This window comes from Apium graveolens, chromosome 10 (genome assembly GCF_009905375.1).
Source record: "Apium graveolens cultivar Ventura chromosome 10, ASM990537v1, whole genome shotgun sequence".
NCBI lineage: Eukaryota > Viridiplantae > Streptophyta > Magnoliopsida > Apiales > Apiaceae > Apium > Apium graveolens.
The window spans coordinates 79,619,545-79,633,206 of NC_133656.1; the positions used below are offsets into that span (position 1 = coordinate 79,619,545).

At 32.5% G+C, this 13,662-nt stretch overlaps 1 protein-coding gene across 1 annotated transcript; it reads left to right on the forward strand.

The window, feature by feature from the left end:
- The first annotated feature begins 4,207 nt into the window (after window positions 1–4,207).
- On the forward strand, window positions 4,208–12,089 carry LOC141692695 (pleiotropic drug resistance protein 1-like). Its single transcript, XM_074497610.1, has 24 exons — window positions 4,208–5,436; window positions 5,527–5,647; window positions 5,754–5,842; window positions 5,971–6,055; window positions 6,147–6,306; window positions 6,402–6,478; window positions 6,603–6,656; window positions 6,753–6,843; window positions 6,948–7,249; window positions 7,350–7,631; window positions 7,703–8,019; window positions 8,101–8,261; window positions 8,347–8,450; window positions 8,554–8,710; window positions 8,792–8,875; window positions 8,960–9,114; window positions 9,193–9,525; window positions 9,632–9,922; window positions 10,010–10,093; window positions 10,185–10,318; window positions 10,435–10,662; window positions 10,754–10,925; window positions 11,082–11,336; window positions 11,456–12,089. The coding sequence occupies exons 1-24, from the start codon at window positions 5,093–5,095 to the stop codon at window positions 11,714–11,716; spliced, it is 4,341 nt and encodes a 1,446-aa protein (XP_074353711.1). The 5' UTR covers window positions 4,208–5,092; the 3' UTR covers window positions 11,717–12,089.
- The last annotated feature ends 1,573 nt before the right edge of the window (window positions 12,090–13,662 follow it).

Here is a 13,662-nt window from a genome sequence, read left to right on the forward strand (position 1 = left end):
TAAATGATTGAATAATTATATTTAATTATATTTAATAGTTAGTTAATTTTTAATATAAATATAAAAATATATATTCTAAAAATTATATAATAATATGTATAATGTATATTATTAATAAATAAATAAATAAATATATATATATATATATTTTAATGTGTAATATATAAAATTTTAATATTATATATATATAATTAATATATATATATATATATATATATAATAATTCAGGTTTTTTCCGATTTCGGGTTCGGATCGGGTTTGAATAGAGTTTCGGATTTCGGATCGGGTTTCAGATCGGTATACCTAATATCCAAATCCAAATCCAAAAATTTTCGGGTTTAAAAATTAAATCAATATCCGAATCCAAATTCAAAAAATCGGGTTCGGTAAATCCAAAATTTCGGGTTTCGGGTCAGGTATCCGTCGGATCGGATTATTTTGCCATCCATATGGACAGAGGAAGTATTAGCAAAACTTTACATGTTTATATATCTATCACGATTTTGCATGTTACATGTAAATTTTTGTATATTTATTACAAAAATTCACAAGGCTATAATGTTAGACTTTTCAAATATTTTGTTTTATACTTGATATAAGATTTCTTAATATAAGGTATTTTATGAGAAAATGACCCGGATAGCATAAAATAAATGTAAAAGTTAAATAACGACAATTTATGGCAATCTAAAATGTTAGATCGTGTTTAGTTCCGGATCAAAAGATAGTGATAATAATTAATTAATAAAAATGTGTTATATGTGTAGGAAATTAGGTATAATAGCACGCGAGTGATTTCCACGGATATTCCGTATGTCCTATTGAATTCTCTACATCACTTTTTGGCACGTTTTTCAATACTCATTTAAAGTATAACTTCATTATACTTTTTAATTTTTTTTTTCTGTATAAAAGTTTTATATTTAAACTTTTATTCAATTTTTTTAAAAAAATACATTACAAAATTATATTTTATAGAGGTCTCGAAATACGTGTAAATAGTAACCGTAGTAAAATTAAGAGGACGGAGGGAGTAATTTTTTGGTATAGTTAAACTTATGTTGTATGAATTTTTTTGTTCATTAAACATTTGTTATATAGTACAAACATTGACCGTGTATAAACGCTAATTGAACATGTGGTTTTTGTATTTTTTAAATACAAAATATGTGGAGCGAAAAAATGTTATACGACCTTAATTTTTCAAAAATATCTCTTTAAGTTGCGTTTTAGTGGGTCGAGAAGAACCATATTTTCAATATGTGATGTTAAAAGCATTATTTGATCGCTTCAAATAAAGTGAATTGTTGCTAAATACACGTAAGAGACCAACACCCTTATTTTATTGAATTCTTAATTATTTGTTTTGAAAAGTTATCATCTCAACGGTTAAGAATTAGGTATATTTTTGATATTATACAGAATGCATAACATAATTTGTACATGTTATTTTCTTTAGTGTTAACAACTAGTCATTCTGAAGAGTAGTCTTTGACATGGTAACCCTTCCACAGATAGTTTATTCGTAACATTTTCTATGAGATTCTATGTTAGATATTAATAGTATTATTTATTAGAAATCATATTGATTCGATGGATATATAAAATATGATGATTAAGTGTAAATATAAAATGTTATATAATTCTATGTAAATGAAGTGAGTCTTAATCAAGAGTAATTATCAAACTGTTCAAACCGCTCGCACCATCCCACATCGTACCATAAAATACGGTTTTTAATTGTTTGTGGTGTGGTTGCTGTTTGAATTTTTAACAAATCGCGCGGTGCGGTGCGGTGCGGCGCGGCGCGGTGCAGTTTGTGATTCAAACCCCACCGCACCATAATTATATATATATATATCTATAAAAGGTACTTATAAATATATTTATATATTATAGATTTATTTCTTGTTTACAATAATTTTGTGTTGTAAATACTAGTTTACATATTACAAATTACTGAATTTTTTTTTTTATAAAAACACATATTTTTTTAACTTTTTTATTAGCTAATTTTTTATATTATTTGTTGTTAATTTTTAATTTTTTTAAATAAGTAAACTGGTCAAACCACACCACATTTTCGTGATTTGATTTATGCAGTTCTTGCGATTACGCGGTGCGGGTTAGAAATTTAATCAAACCACATGTGCGGTTTGATTTAGGGTTTGAGCAATAATCACAGAGCCCGCGGCGCGATCACCCCTAATCTCAATTTCAACAGGTAATGAACCATTCCATTAACTAACGATACTACAAAAAGATGCTATCAATGGCTAAAAGTTAGAAGTAATCTTTGTCCGGACCATACCAGTATGCATTGATCTAGTGACCGTTCGGAAAATTTTAAAATAAGTAACTTATGACTTAAATTGAATAAGTGACGGATAAGTGATAAGTTAATAAATACTTATAAGTTATATAAGTGTTTGGATAATTTAATTTATAAGTCAGATTTTTTTTATTTAAATGAACTAAAATAAATAATTTTTAAATATAATTATCTTAATTTATATAAATTAATGTTTGATTAACATTTTAAAAGTATATTTTTAAACTAAAATTGATAAAAAATTGAAAAATAAAAAATAAGTTGAGAAAAAGTACGTCGTTATTAACATTCAACTTATCAGCTTATAAATTGTAAATACAACTTATAAGTTGGGTCGACAAATACTCGTCAAAAAGCTGTTACGGATTTATAAGCCAATAAGTTGACTTATCGGAATTGCCAAACATGCCCCTAATATGATACAAGTCAAATGGTTGAAAGAAATCTCACAAGAAAAATGTAAGCCAATACAAATAATGAGTTAGTTTGAGAAACTCAAAGAACAAGAAACGCATTCCTTTTGTGTGTGCAAGCGAATTAGAGATGAAATATGTCAAAGAGATCTTCATCTACTACGGAGTGAAGAAGTAGCTTTCTTGGTTCTAAGTTAATACATTATTTAGTTGTCGGTATATCTTGGTCGATATATAAATCAAGTATAGTAATGTTAGAACTTAAGAATTATAGAGTGCTTTTCTTAGAGCAAAAGTGACAAAATTTCTTGAATGAAAATATTGTCTGCAGCTGTAAAATTACCTTGTGATTTTGGAGAGCATTTCATATCAAACAAGCCATCTACAATTTTTAAAGTATTGTGTTTTTTATTTTTAGTTGTTAAGTATTCGTTCTTATAAGCTTTAAAATTTAGTTGGAGCTTAAAATTTATGATTTACATTAACCCCGTTCTCAAAATCTAATTATTGGCTGTCAGCATGGTTGTAAAAATCGGTAATCGGTACTAATCGGTTTAGGTACCGATTAGAGATTAATCGGTAAATCGGGGATTAATCGGAGGGATTAATCGGAACAAAAATCGGATATATTTAAATATTTTAATAATATTTAATATATTTACCTTATTTATTATGAAATATATAATTTAAAAATAATTTATAAATATTAATGGGATTTTAAAAAATAGATCGGCCAAATTTTTTTTAAGGATTAATCGGGGATTAATCGGGGATTTTTTTAAAAATCGGGAATTTTTAGAACTCTGACTATCAATATAATATTAGTAATTAGGTATTAAACTGTAAAATCATATTTTTTAACAAGTTTTTTCCTCGAGACGATATACCATAGATCTCAGAGCAAAACCAATGACCTTTAGTTAATCTAAAAGTGTCGTCCATGACCTTCTAAAAGTGTCCTAAAGTTGGCATGACCTTCATTTAATCTAAAAGTGTCGTAAAGTTGCAGAACTTTATGTGAAAGTCATAAATGATACGGTGCCTCTTTGGCTTAACCAAAATAAGTGACTTATTTGTTTATAAGTAATAATTTATTTACAAGTGTTTGACTATCTAACTTAAAAGTTAAATTTATAATTTATAAATTGATAAATTCAATGTTAGGAACGGCATATTGTTTTCCAACTTATTTTGATTTTTTACTTTTTATTTAATTTTAATTTTAAAATATATGTTTCTAAATGTGTTCTCAATGTAAAATTTATGATAAGATAATTATATTTATAAACTATTTATTTTATTATATTTAAGTAAAATAAATTTTGGCTAGCATGTAAAGAAAACTAGTGGGTACGGAATTAGGAGGATGATGTAATATAATCAGAATATTATATTTTAACAATCTAGCTAATTTTGTTGGACAATATAATTATTTTTCGTTTGATAATCTTCACCTCTTGGTTTGATATTTGTTGACCGACTTGGAATGAAAATGACTTACTTGGCATTTTTGCAGTCATCAGTCATCACACCGAGCGTGTATTCCTTCATTGTTTCGTCAGTGTTAATGCTTTGATTTACGAGATTTGTGAGGACTTGGTGTAATGTTTATGTCTTAGGTAGGCACGGTTTATTAGCATTGTAGAGTTTATCCAGCTTGCTACAAATCTCATTCAAACATGTAGCTATGTCTTGATATTTGTGTGTCTTGTTTTCATTCAAAGTTTACTTAATACAGATTACTTGTCATATTGTTGACACTTGTTACCAAAACTACAAGTAACGCCTGTTACCAATGTATATATATACACACATGACGTTTTAGGATATTCCACAGCAACGATTATTGAAATCATGTAAGAAGGAAAGTTTGGATTTCCTCCAGAATAAGAATTATCTTAATGGTCTTTCTAAGAAATTGTATGAACAAATTATTGTTACATAAATCAGAGATTCCTCAGTCCTTGCAGTACCAAATATATCTTAATAGATGTTTTTCCCCGAATAGCTCCTCTATCTTTGACTGCATTCTCTTGTGCTTCAGCTTGTAGGCAAGCCAGATTCGAAATGATATGCTGTGCATTCTTTTTAAGAAATTCGGTGCTGCATTACTTCTTGAGAGATTTTAAGGACTTGACTATCTTCAAATTTCCTCAAAATTTGCAGGACATTATAATCGATATTTTTGAAATCGTTAATTTTAGATATTTTGATTTTAGGCGCCCTTTGATTTTGAACATTACATGACTTTGTATATAAATAGTCCATCCTAGCCTCTTATCTCTCCATCCAGTAGTCAGTAGTGTCTTCTTACAAGATTAGAACAGAGAATTAGTTTCGATCAAAAATGGATGGAACTGATATATATAGAGCAAGTAGCAGTTTAAGAGCACCTAGTTCTTCAATTTGGAGAAATAATGGTGTAGATATCTTCTCACGGTCATCGACAAGAGATGATTGTGATGATGAAGAGGCTCTCAAGTGGGCTACTCTTCAAAAACTTACTACTTATAATCGTTTAAAGAAAGGTCTTCTGGTTATGTCAAATGGTTCTGGTGAAAATGGTATTCATGAAGTTGATATACAGAATCTTGGTGTTCAAGAGAAAAAGGAGTTATTAGAAAGACTAATGAGAGATTCTGAAGGCGGAAACGAGAAGTTTTTGCTCAAACTCAGAAAAAGACTTGACAGGTTTTGTGATTCTGGTTCTTTGCTCTTTCACTTTCAAGTTTATGATGATGTATTCAATATTGCAGAGTTATATTGTATTCAATATTGCAGAGTTGGGATTGATTTACCCAAAATCGAAGTAAGGTTTGAGCATTTGAATGTTGATGCAAAAGTTTATGTAGGAAGCAGGGCTTTGCCTACCTTTTTGAATTCTGTATGGAATGTATTGGAGGTAAGCATAGATGATAGAACTGACTGCATGATGTTTCTAAATTTTCTGTTTCCTTCTTGCTTTTTATACGGTGGATTTAGTTCTAACAATTCTTTATGATAAAAAGGGCTTCTTGAACTGCTTCCACATACTCCCAGATACAAAGAAGGATTTTTCTATACTTAGTGATGTTAGTGGAATTATCAAGCCTGGAAGGTAAGAGACATGCTAAAAAATTTATTTCTTTTTGTATCTTATTTTTCTTATTCGTTTTCAATATTTTTTTTTTTGAATTGATTACTTACTATGTAATTCTAATTGTGTGTTTTGCCTTCTATTTGCAGAATGACATTGCTATTAGGCCCGCCAAGTTCCGGAAAGACAACGCTGCTGCTGGCTTTGGCTGGCAAGCTTGATCCTGATCTGAAAGTATGGAAGCTGCATCTTAATCTTTTTGTGATCATTCCTAGTTAGCTTATCAAAACCTGAAAATAATATGTTTGTAATTCTGCAATGCTAGATTTCCGGGAATGTGACTTATAATGGTCATGGACTGCACGAATTTGTACCCCACAGAACTGCTGCATATATCAGTCAGAATGATTGCCATATCGGAGAATTGACTGTGAAAGAAACCTTGGCTTTTTCTGCTAGGTGTCAGGGAGTCGGATTTCGTTATGGTCAGCAATAATTATTTTGGTGTACTACATTTTTTAATTACTCACCTGTCACGGTATTCAGTGAACATGGCATGAACTTTCTCATCTATGTGTAGAGATGTTGGCCGAACTGTCAAGAAGAGAGAAAGAGGCAAATATTAAGCCAGATCCTGACATTGATCTCTTTATGAAGGTACTATCTGTCTTTCAACCAAAGCTCAATTTTAAAGTGACTCCTGGCTTTGTTAATTTTACAATATCAATATGAAACAACTGTTCTTTAACAAGAAATTTCTATGTCATCTCCGCTGATTCAGGCTGCTGCAATTGAAGGACAAGAGGCCAGCGTGGTCGCAGATTATGTTCTAAAGGTATCCATGACATCCCTATGATTTAAAGGGAAATGAAATAAAGAACTACATAAATTCGTATTTTACACCACATGTCTTTTTCCTTTTCTTTGGTAGCTTTTGGGACTAGAAATATGTGCAGATACTGTGGTTGGAAGTGATATGATGAGAGGTGTTTCCGGAGGGCAGAAGAAGCGTGTTACTACAGGTACTAGAAATCCCAAATATATTTAGAGAAAACTTCAAATGAAGTTACAGTTGTATTTTTATTAATTTGTTTGTAACTCATTGGCTACAAGTGCATAATTGCAGGTGAGATGTTGGTCGGACCAGCAAACGCGCTTTTTATGGATGAGATATCGACTGGTTTGGATAGTTCGACAACATTTCAGATTGTAAATTCACTACGTCACACTATCCACATTCTTCAAGGAACTGCACTCATCTCCCTTTTGCAGCCAGCCCCCGAGACTTATGACCTATTTGATGATGTTATCCTCCTATCTGACGGCCACATAGTTTACCAAGGTCCTCGTGAACACGTGCTTGAATTTTTTGAATTGATGGGTTTCAAGTGTCCAGACAGGAAAGGAGTTGCAGACTTCTTGCAAGAAGTAAGTGCAACTTAAATAGTGTCATGCAACTACTTGACATAAGTTTCTGAAAACTTCCAAGTTTGATTCTAATACAACACAATCTCCTATGTCTTTGTAGGTAACATCAAAACAGGATCAGGAACAATATTGGCTGTGTAAAGATGAGCCTTACAGATTTGTTACAGCCCAAGAATTTTCCAATGCTTACCTAGGATTCCACGTGGGCCGAAGAATGAGAAATGATCTTAGAACTCCATTTGACAAGAGCAAAAGCCACCCAGCTGCTTTGACAACCAATAAATTCGGTGTTAAAAAGATGGAACTCTTGAAGGCATGTACCTCGAGAGAAATTTTGCTTATGAAACGAAATGCATTTATCTACATCTTCAAATCGACCCAAGTAAGTATTGTTACATCAAGTGCCAAATATTAACAATGGTATTTTACTCAAAATAACATTTTATTTTCTAGTTTCTCATAATGGCGTTGGTTGCAATGACACTGTTCCTGAGAACTAATATGCACAGAGATTCAGTAAAGGATGGAGGCATATACATGGGTGCTTTGTTTTTCACAGTTACATCGATTATGTTTAATGGATTCGCAGAGATGTCTCTTATAGTTGCAAGGCTTCCTATCTTTTACAAACAAAGGGACCTTCAGTTTTATCCCTCATGGGCATATGCGCTGCCTTCCTGGATCATCAAGATCCCTATTTCACTTATTGAATCTTTTTTGTGGGTATCATTTACCTATTACACCATTGGCTTCGATCCAAATGTTGGAAGGTAAAAGAATTTTTCATTCTTTTTGTAAGCAACTCATGTATGTTTCTAGGATCAACAATGATGTGAACCATCCTCCTACAGGTTGTTTAAACATTACCTGCTATTAGTACTGATGAACCAGATGGGTACTGCACTATTTCGGTGCATTGCTTCTATAGGTAGGAGTTTAGTTGTAGCAAGCAAGTGTGGTGCCTTTGCACTACTTATTCTTTTCGCGCTTGGGGGATTTGTATTATCAAGAGGTAAAAACTGCAACCCGAGTTTCTTAAACCAGTCTAGCCTTTAAGTTGGACACCTGGACTAACCTGAATCCCACCTCTTCAACAGTTAATGTAAAGGTTTGGTGGATATGGGGTTACTGGATTTCACCAATGATGTATGGGATGAATGCGATTGCAGTGAATGAATTCCTCGGGCACCAGTGGAGTCGTGTAAGTGTGAAGTTCAAAAACTTTACTCATGTGCTTGTGTTGCTGTTTGCGTCTTAATACATTATTAAAGTAAAAACGTATCCGTGGAATATTTTTTACGTAGGTTCTTCCTAACACAACAGAGCCACTAGGAGTCATAATTTTGAAATCACGAGGGTTCTTCCCTCAGGCATCTTGGTATTGGATAGGAGTTGGGGCCTGCCTTGGTTTTACATTTCTTTTCACTTTCTCCTTCACATTGGCTCTCAGTTTTCTTAATCGTAAGTATTATGAACCTTTTAAATTTATTATCCTGTTTACTTACTTGGAGAGGTTGTGTGATGCTAACTTATATTGTGTAGCTATTGGGAAGCCTCAAGCTGTTATACCGGAGGAAGGTTATAAAGGCAGAACTAAGGAGAGTAGTGAGCAGGGGTCGTCCAAAGGTTGACTAAATACTCTATGTTTCATTTTCTTATTTCCATCTAATTAAAATTCTTTGTATCCTAACACACGTTGTCGCCCTACAGATAGAAATGATCGTACGAAAAAACATTCACCTCATTCATCCACAACAGAACATAATGTGGCGGGCAACCACAACACGAGAAAAGGAATGGTTCTACCTTTTGAACCACACTCAATAACATTTGATGACATTACGTACTCGGTTGACATGCCTCAGGTAGATTAGAAGTATATAGTGGTGTAATACCTGTGGTTAACTTTAAGATCTTATATTTTCCTCTTTGACAAAATACAGCAACTGAAAGAACAAGGTATAACTGAAGATAGGTTGATGCTCCTGCAAGGTGTGAGTGGGGCTTTCAGGCCAGGTGTGCTCACTGCTTTAATGGGAGTCAGTGGTGCTGGAAAAACAACTTTGATGGATGTATTGGCGGGTAGAAAAACTGGTGGATATATTGACGGCCATATTACAATCTCCGGGTATCCAAAAAACCAAGAAACCTTTGCTCGGATATCTGGATATTGTGAACAAAATGATATTCATTCACCTAATGTTACTGTCTACGAGTCATTGATCTACTCAGCATGGCTGCGACTACCTTCAGATGTCGATTCTGAAAGTAAAAAGGTTGGATGTTAGGCTGTATTACTTTTTAAGCATTTTTCTCTTAGTTACAAATATAATAAAACATAAACGAACTCAATCTGATGACTCTGGAGAACATGATTCACAGATGTTTGTTGACGAGGTCATGGAACTCGTCGAACTAAAATCATTAAGGGAAGCACTTGTTGGGTTGCCGGGTGTAAGTGGGCTATCAACCGAGCAGAGGAAGAGAATAACTATTGCAGTTGAGCTGGTGGCAAACCCATCAATAATATTTATGGATGAGCCAACTTCAGGACTGGATGCAAGGGCCGCTGCTATTGTTATGAGAACTGTAAGAAACACAGTAGACACAGGAAGAACAGTTGTTTGCACCATCCATCAACCGAGCATAGACATTTTTGAAGCTTTTGATGAGGTCAAAATTTGTTCACATGTGTACTAAATATTCATTCTTATTTACTTTATTATATAAATATTGAATATCTAATATGGGGTTCTTTAGTTATTACTGATGAAACAAGGCGGATTGGAGCTATATGTTGGACCAGTGGGACGACATTCCTGCGAGCTAATCAAGTATTTTGAGGTAAGGATACCTAAAGCTATGCAACTATATGTCGTAAAGGTTTAAGAGAGTTCTGAAACATTATTGACCTGTCATTCTTCAAATATACAAGGAATTAGAGGGGATAAGTAAAATCAGAGAGGGATATAATCCAGCCACTTGGGCCTTGGAAGTTACAAGTTCTAAGCAAGAGATGATTCTTGGGGTTGATTTTACTGAAGTTTATAGGAATTCAGATCTGTACAGGTTAATTGAATCTATTCCAGCTAAGCTATTTAAATTTTGTTACATATTTTTTTTTGTTTTTATTAATCTCACAGCTTCACAGATAATTTTAACTTGCTTTAAATTAAATTATGCAGAAGAAACAAAGCTTTGATACAAGAATTAAGTACCCCTCGGCCAGGGTCAAGGGATCTATCCTTCCATACTAAGTACGCTCAATCATTGCTTAGCCAGTTTGTGACATGCCTGTGGAAACAGAGAGCATCATACTGGCGAAATCCTCCCTACACTGCAGCCAGATTTTTCTTTACTACAGTTATCGCTTTGTTGTTTGGCACTATGTTCTGGGATCTTGGCAGCAAGAGGTAGTATGACATTGATTACTAACCTTAATTATCCGATGTCCAATAATGACTAATTTACTAGTCTATCCATGTATCGTACCATATTATGCAGGACAATTCGACAGGATCTCTTCAATTCAATGGGATCTATGTATTCTGCAATAATCTTTATTGGGTTCCAAAATGCCTCATCTGTGCAACCGGTGGTGGCTGTTGAAAGAACAGTGCTTTACCGAGAGAGAGCTGCTGGAATGTACTCATCCCTGGCATATGCATTAGCTCAGGTAAAAGACTGGATTTATATTTTTAATATTGAAGAATCATTTGCCCTCCCGGTAGTTACAAAGGAGTTTTGTTTTCCTTTTAATATATTAAGCGCTTAAACCATAAATTGATATAATTTTTTGTTAATCTGAGCATCATCATTCTACTTTGTTTAGGTGGTGGTAGAAATACCATACATTTTCGTGCAAACAGTCGTATATGGTGTTATAGTATACTTAATGATTGGATACGAATGGACTGCTGCAAAATTCTTTTGGTACTTGTTCTTTATGTTCGTCACGTTATTGTACTACACTTTATATGGAATGATGACTGTGGCTGCAACTCCCAACCCAAGCATTGCTGGTATCATAGCTAGTTCCTTTTACGGATTATGGAATTTATTTTCAGGATTTGTAATACCCAGAACTGTAAGTTCTTTAATACTAATTCTTGTTTAATTCACATATATAAATGCTAAACCTATGCCGTTTGCAATTGTACTAGTACTAAAAATTTCATACCACTTTCTTTTTGTTGATAAAAAAAGAGGATGCCAATATGGTGGAGATGGTATTACTGGTTATCCCCTGTTGCATGGACATTGTATGGACTGTTAACTTCACAGTATGGAGATGTGAAGGATGTGATGGAGGATGAACATATCAGTGTCGAGGAATTCTTGCAGATGTACTTTGGATATCGCCGTGACTTTATCGGAGTTGCTGCAGCTGTTGTTTCTGGTTTTGCACTTCTATTTGCTTTCGTTTTTGCCTTCTCCATTAAAGTGCTGAACTTTCAAAACCGATAGTTATTGAAGAAAGTTGACAATGCAAACTTATGATCAAGGACTATTATGTCATTTAATCAGCCATTAAAGTGGGAGAGTGTATGTAGTTAGAAGGCCATGGTAAGACTATTTAGATAGCGCAAGAGAAGGCTTGTCAATGCAGACGATGCATCAACTGGGATAGAAGTTGGACTTGCAGTCATTGTATTTTGTTAGCTGCAAACCTGCAACAAGTCTTAGCTGAATTTGTCTGACGATAGTATAAAGGTTCACCAAAATCTTGTCAAAAGAAATAGTAAGTGTGGGGTGTTGTTACATATACTAGCTTATATCCGTTGTTTTTTTTTTATATTAATAATTCAAATAAGCTATATAAATAAAAATATTTAAGTTACATGTGCACGAGACAAACGGGTAACAAGTTGCGAATTGTAAATCCTATCCATATAAATACATGTTCAACTGAACTAGCAGTCATTTGTGCACCTTTGCTTCTATTATTTTAACTACCGCATGATTAACAATGAACGTCCCGTTACTAAAACCCCCTTAAAGGAGAAACTCTTGTAAGATAAACACAAATATGTTTCCCCCATCCCAATTATAAATCAAAATATCAGCTGATTTAGTTGATCTTACTTCACCGGAGGACTTTACCAGAGGAGTAAGAAAGTTGATAGGCGCCTCTTTTTAGGTAGGATTTAGCTGAAAGTGCACAACTGCTCTCCATGTATATTCTTAAGGCTCGAAGTATATCTTTAGGGGTTAATAACCTAACCTTTATTAATAAATGAAACTTATGTGATATTTTGGTTTCACCCCTTTTTGGTTTTACCACCTTTTGATTTTTTGATTCATGTTATAAATCTAATTGTATTATTTTTATCCTTTTTTTTTTATTTCTATGTGACTTATATATCTATACGTATTATTCTAACCCGTTTTTTATTATTATATAAGCCATGTATTTTATAATTTGTATTGGTTAGAATCCTATTTTTAATTATGTTTTAAAATAAATAAGTTCATACATTGCCCCAACTAAATATGTTCCGAAAAATATAAACCACGATCAAGTAAATCGGTTATGTGTTTAAATTAGAATATTTTATTATAGAATTTTTAAGTTGTTGGTGGAATTTTATTTTAATAAAATAATATGGATATTATAGACACCGTGTTTTGGTTTCACCCCTAGATAATAATAAAATTGTTCAAACCGTATTATGATTATAACTCTATTTAATGTAGAACTTTAAAATATTTTTTGATAGGGTACTTGGTTTTATCTTAGTACATCTTAGTACGGTTATACCGTATTGTGGTTTCACCACTAAATTTCTATTTCATGTAGAGTTGTATGTTACTTTTTAGTGAAATATAAAATTGTTGGAATCATATAATAATTATGATATTTCTGTTTTTTTGTAGAATCTTTTATTATTTTTTATTAAATAAATAAAATTGTTCGAATCATATTATGATAATGATACTTCATTATCCCATAGAGCTCTATATTACTTTTTAACGATATGGTACCTGATTTCACTAGATTTTCGTTTTAATCTGACCCCTTTAGCGGTACTTGATTTTACTGTATTTTGGTTTACCATTTTTTGGTTCCACCCCTAAATTCCTATTTTACGGAAGCAATAAAATTGTTAAAATCGTAGTATAATTACAATACTTCTACTTCCCGTATAATTATATATTACTTTTTGTTAAAATAATAAATTTGTTCATATCGTGTTATATTAACAATACTTCTATTTCCCTTATAACTTTGTATTACTTTTTTAATGATAAATTTTTTAATTTTACTATATTTTGATTATACCATAACATTAATTAATTATGCTGATTATATTATTATCAATAAATTAGTAAAATTTTCTTGACCCCGTGCTTTGCACGTGTTATCTTCTAGTAAAGCATAATGGGCAAAATGTACCCTCTGCAAAATAAAG

Bases quoted from the DNA above. Each gene is read 5' to 3' on its own strand.
- LOC141692695 (XM_074497610.1), top strand. From the start codon at position 5,093: ATGGATGGAACTGATATATATAGAGCAAGTAGCAGTTTAAGAGCACCT. The intron at 7,250-7,349 runs GTAAGTGCAACT...ATGTCTTTGTAG, and splicing joins TTGCAGACTTCTTGCAAGAA to GTAACATCAAAACAGGATCA. The intron at 8,020-8,100 runs GTAAAAGAATTT...ATCCTCCTACAG, and splicing joins TTCGATCCAAATGTTGGAAG to GTTGTTTAAACATTACCTGC.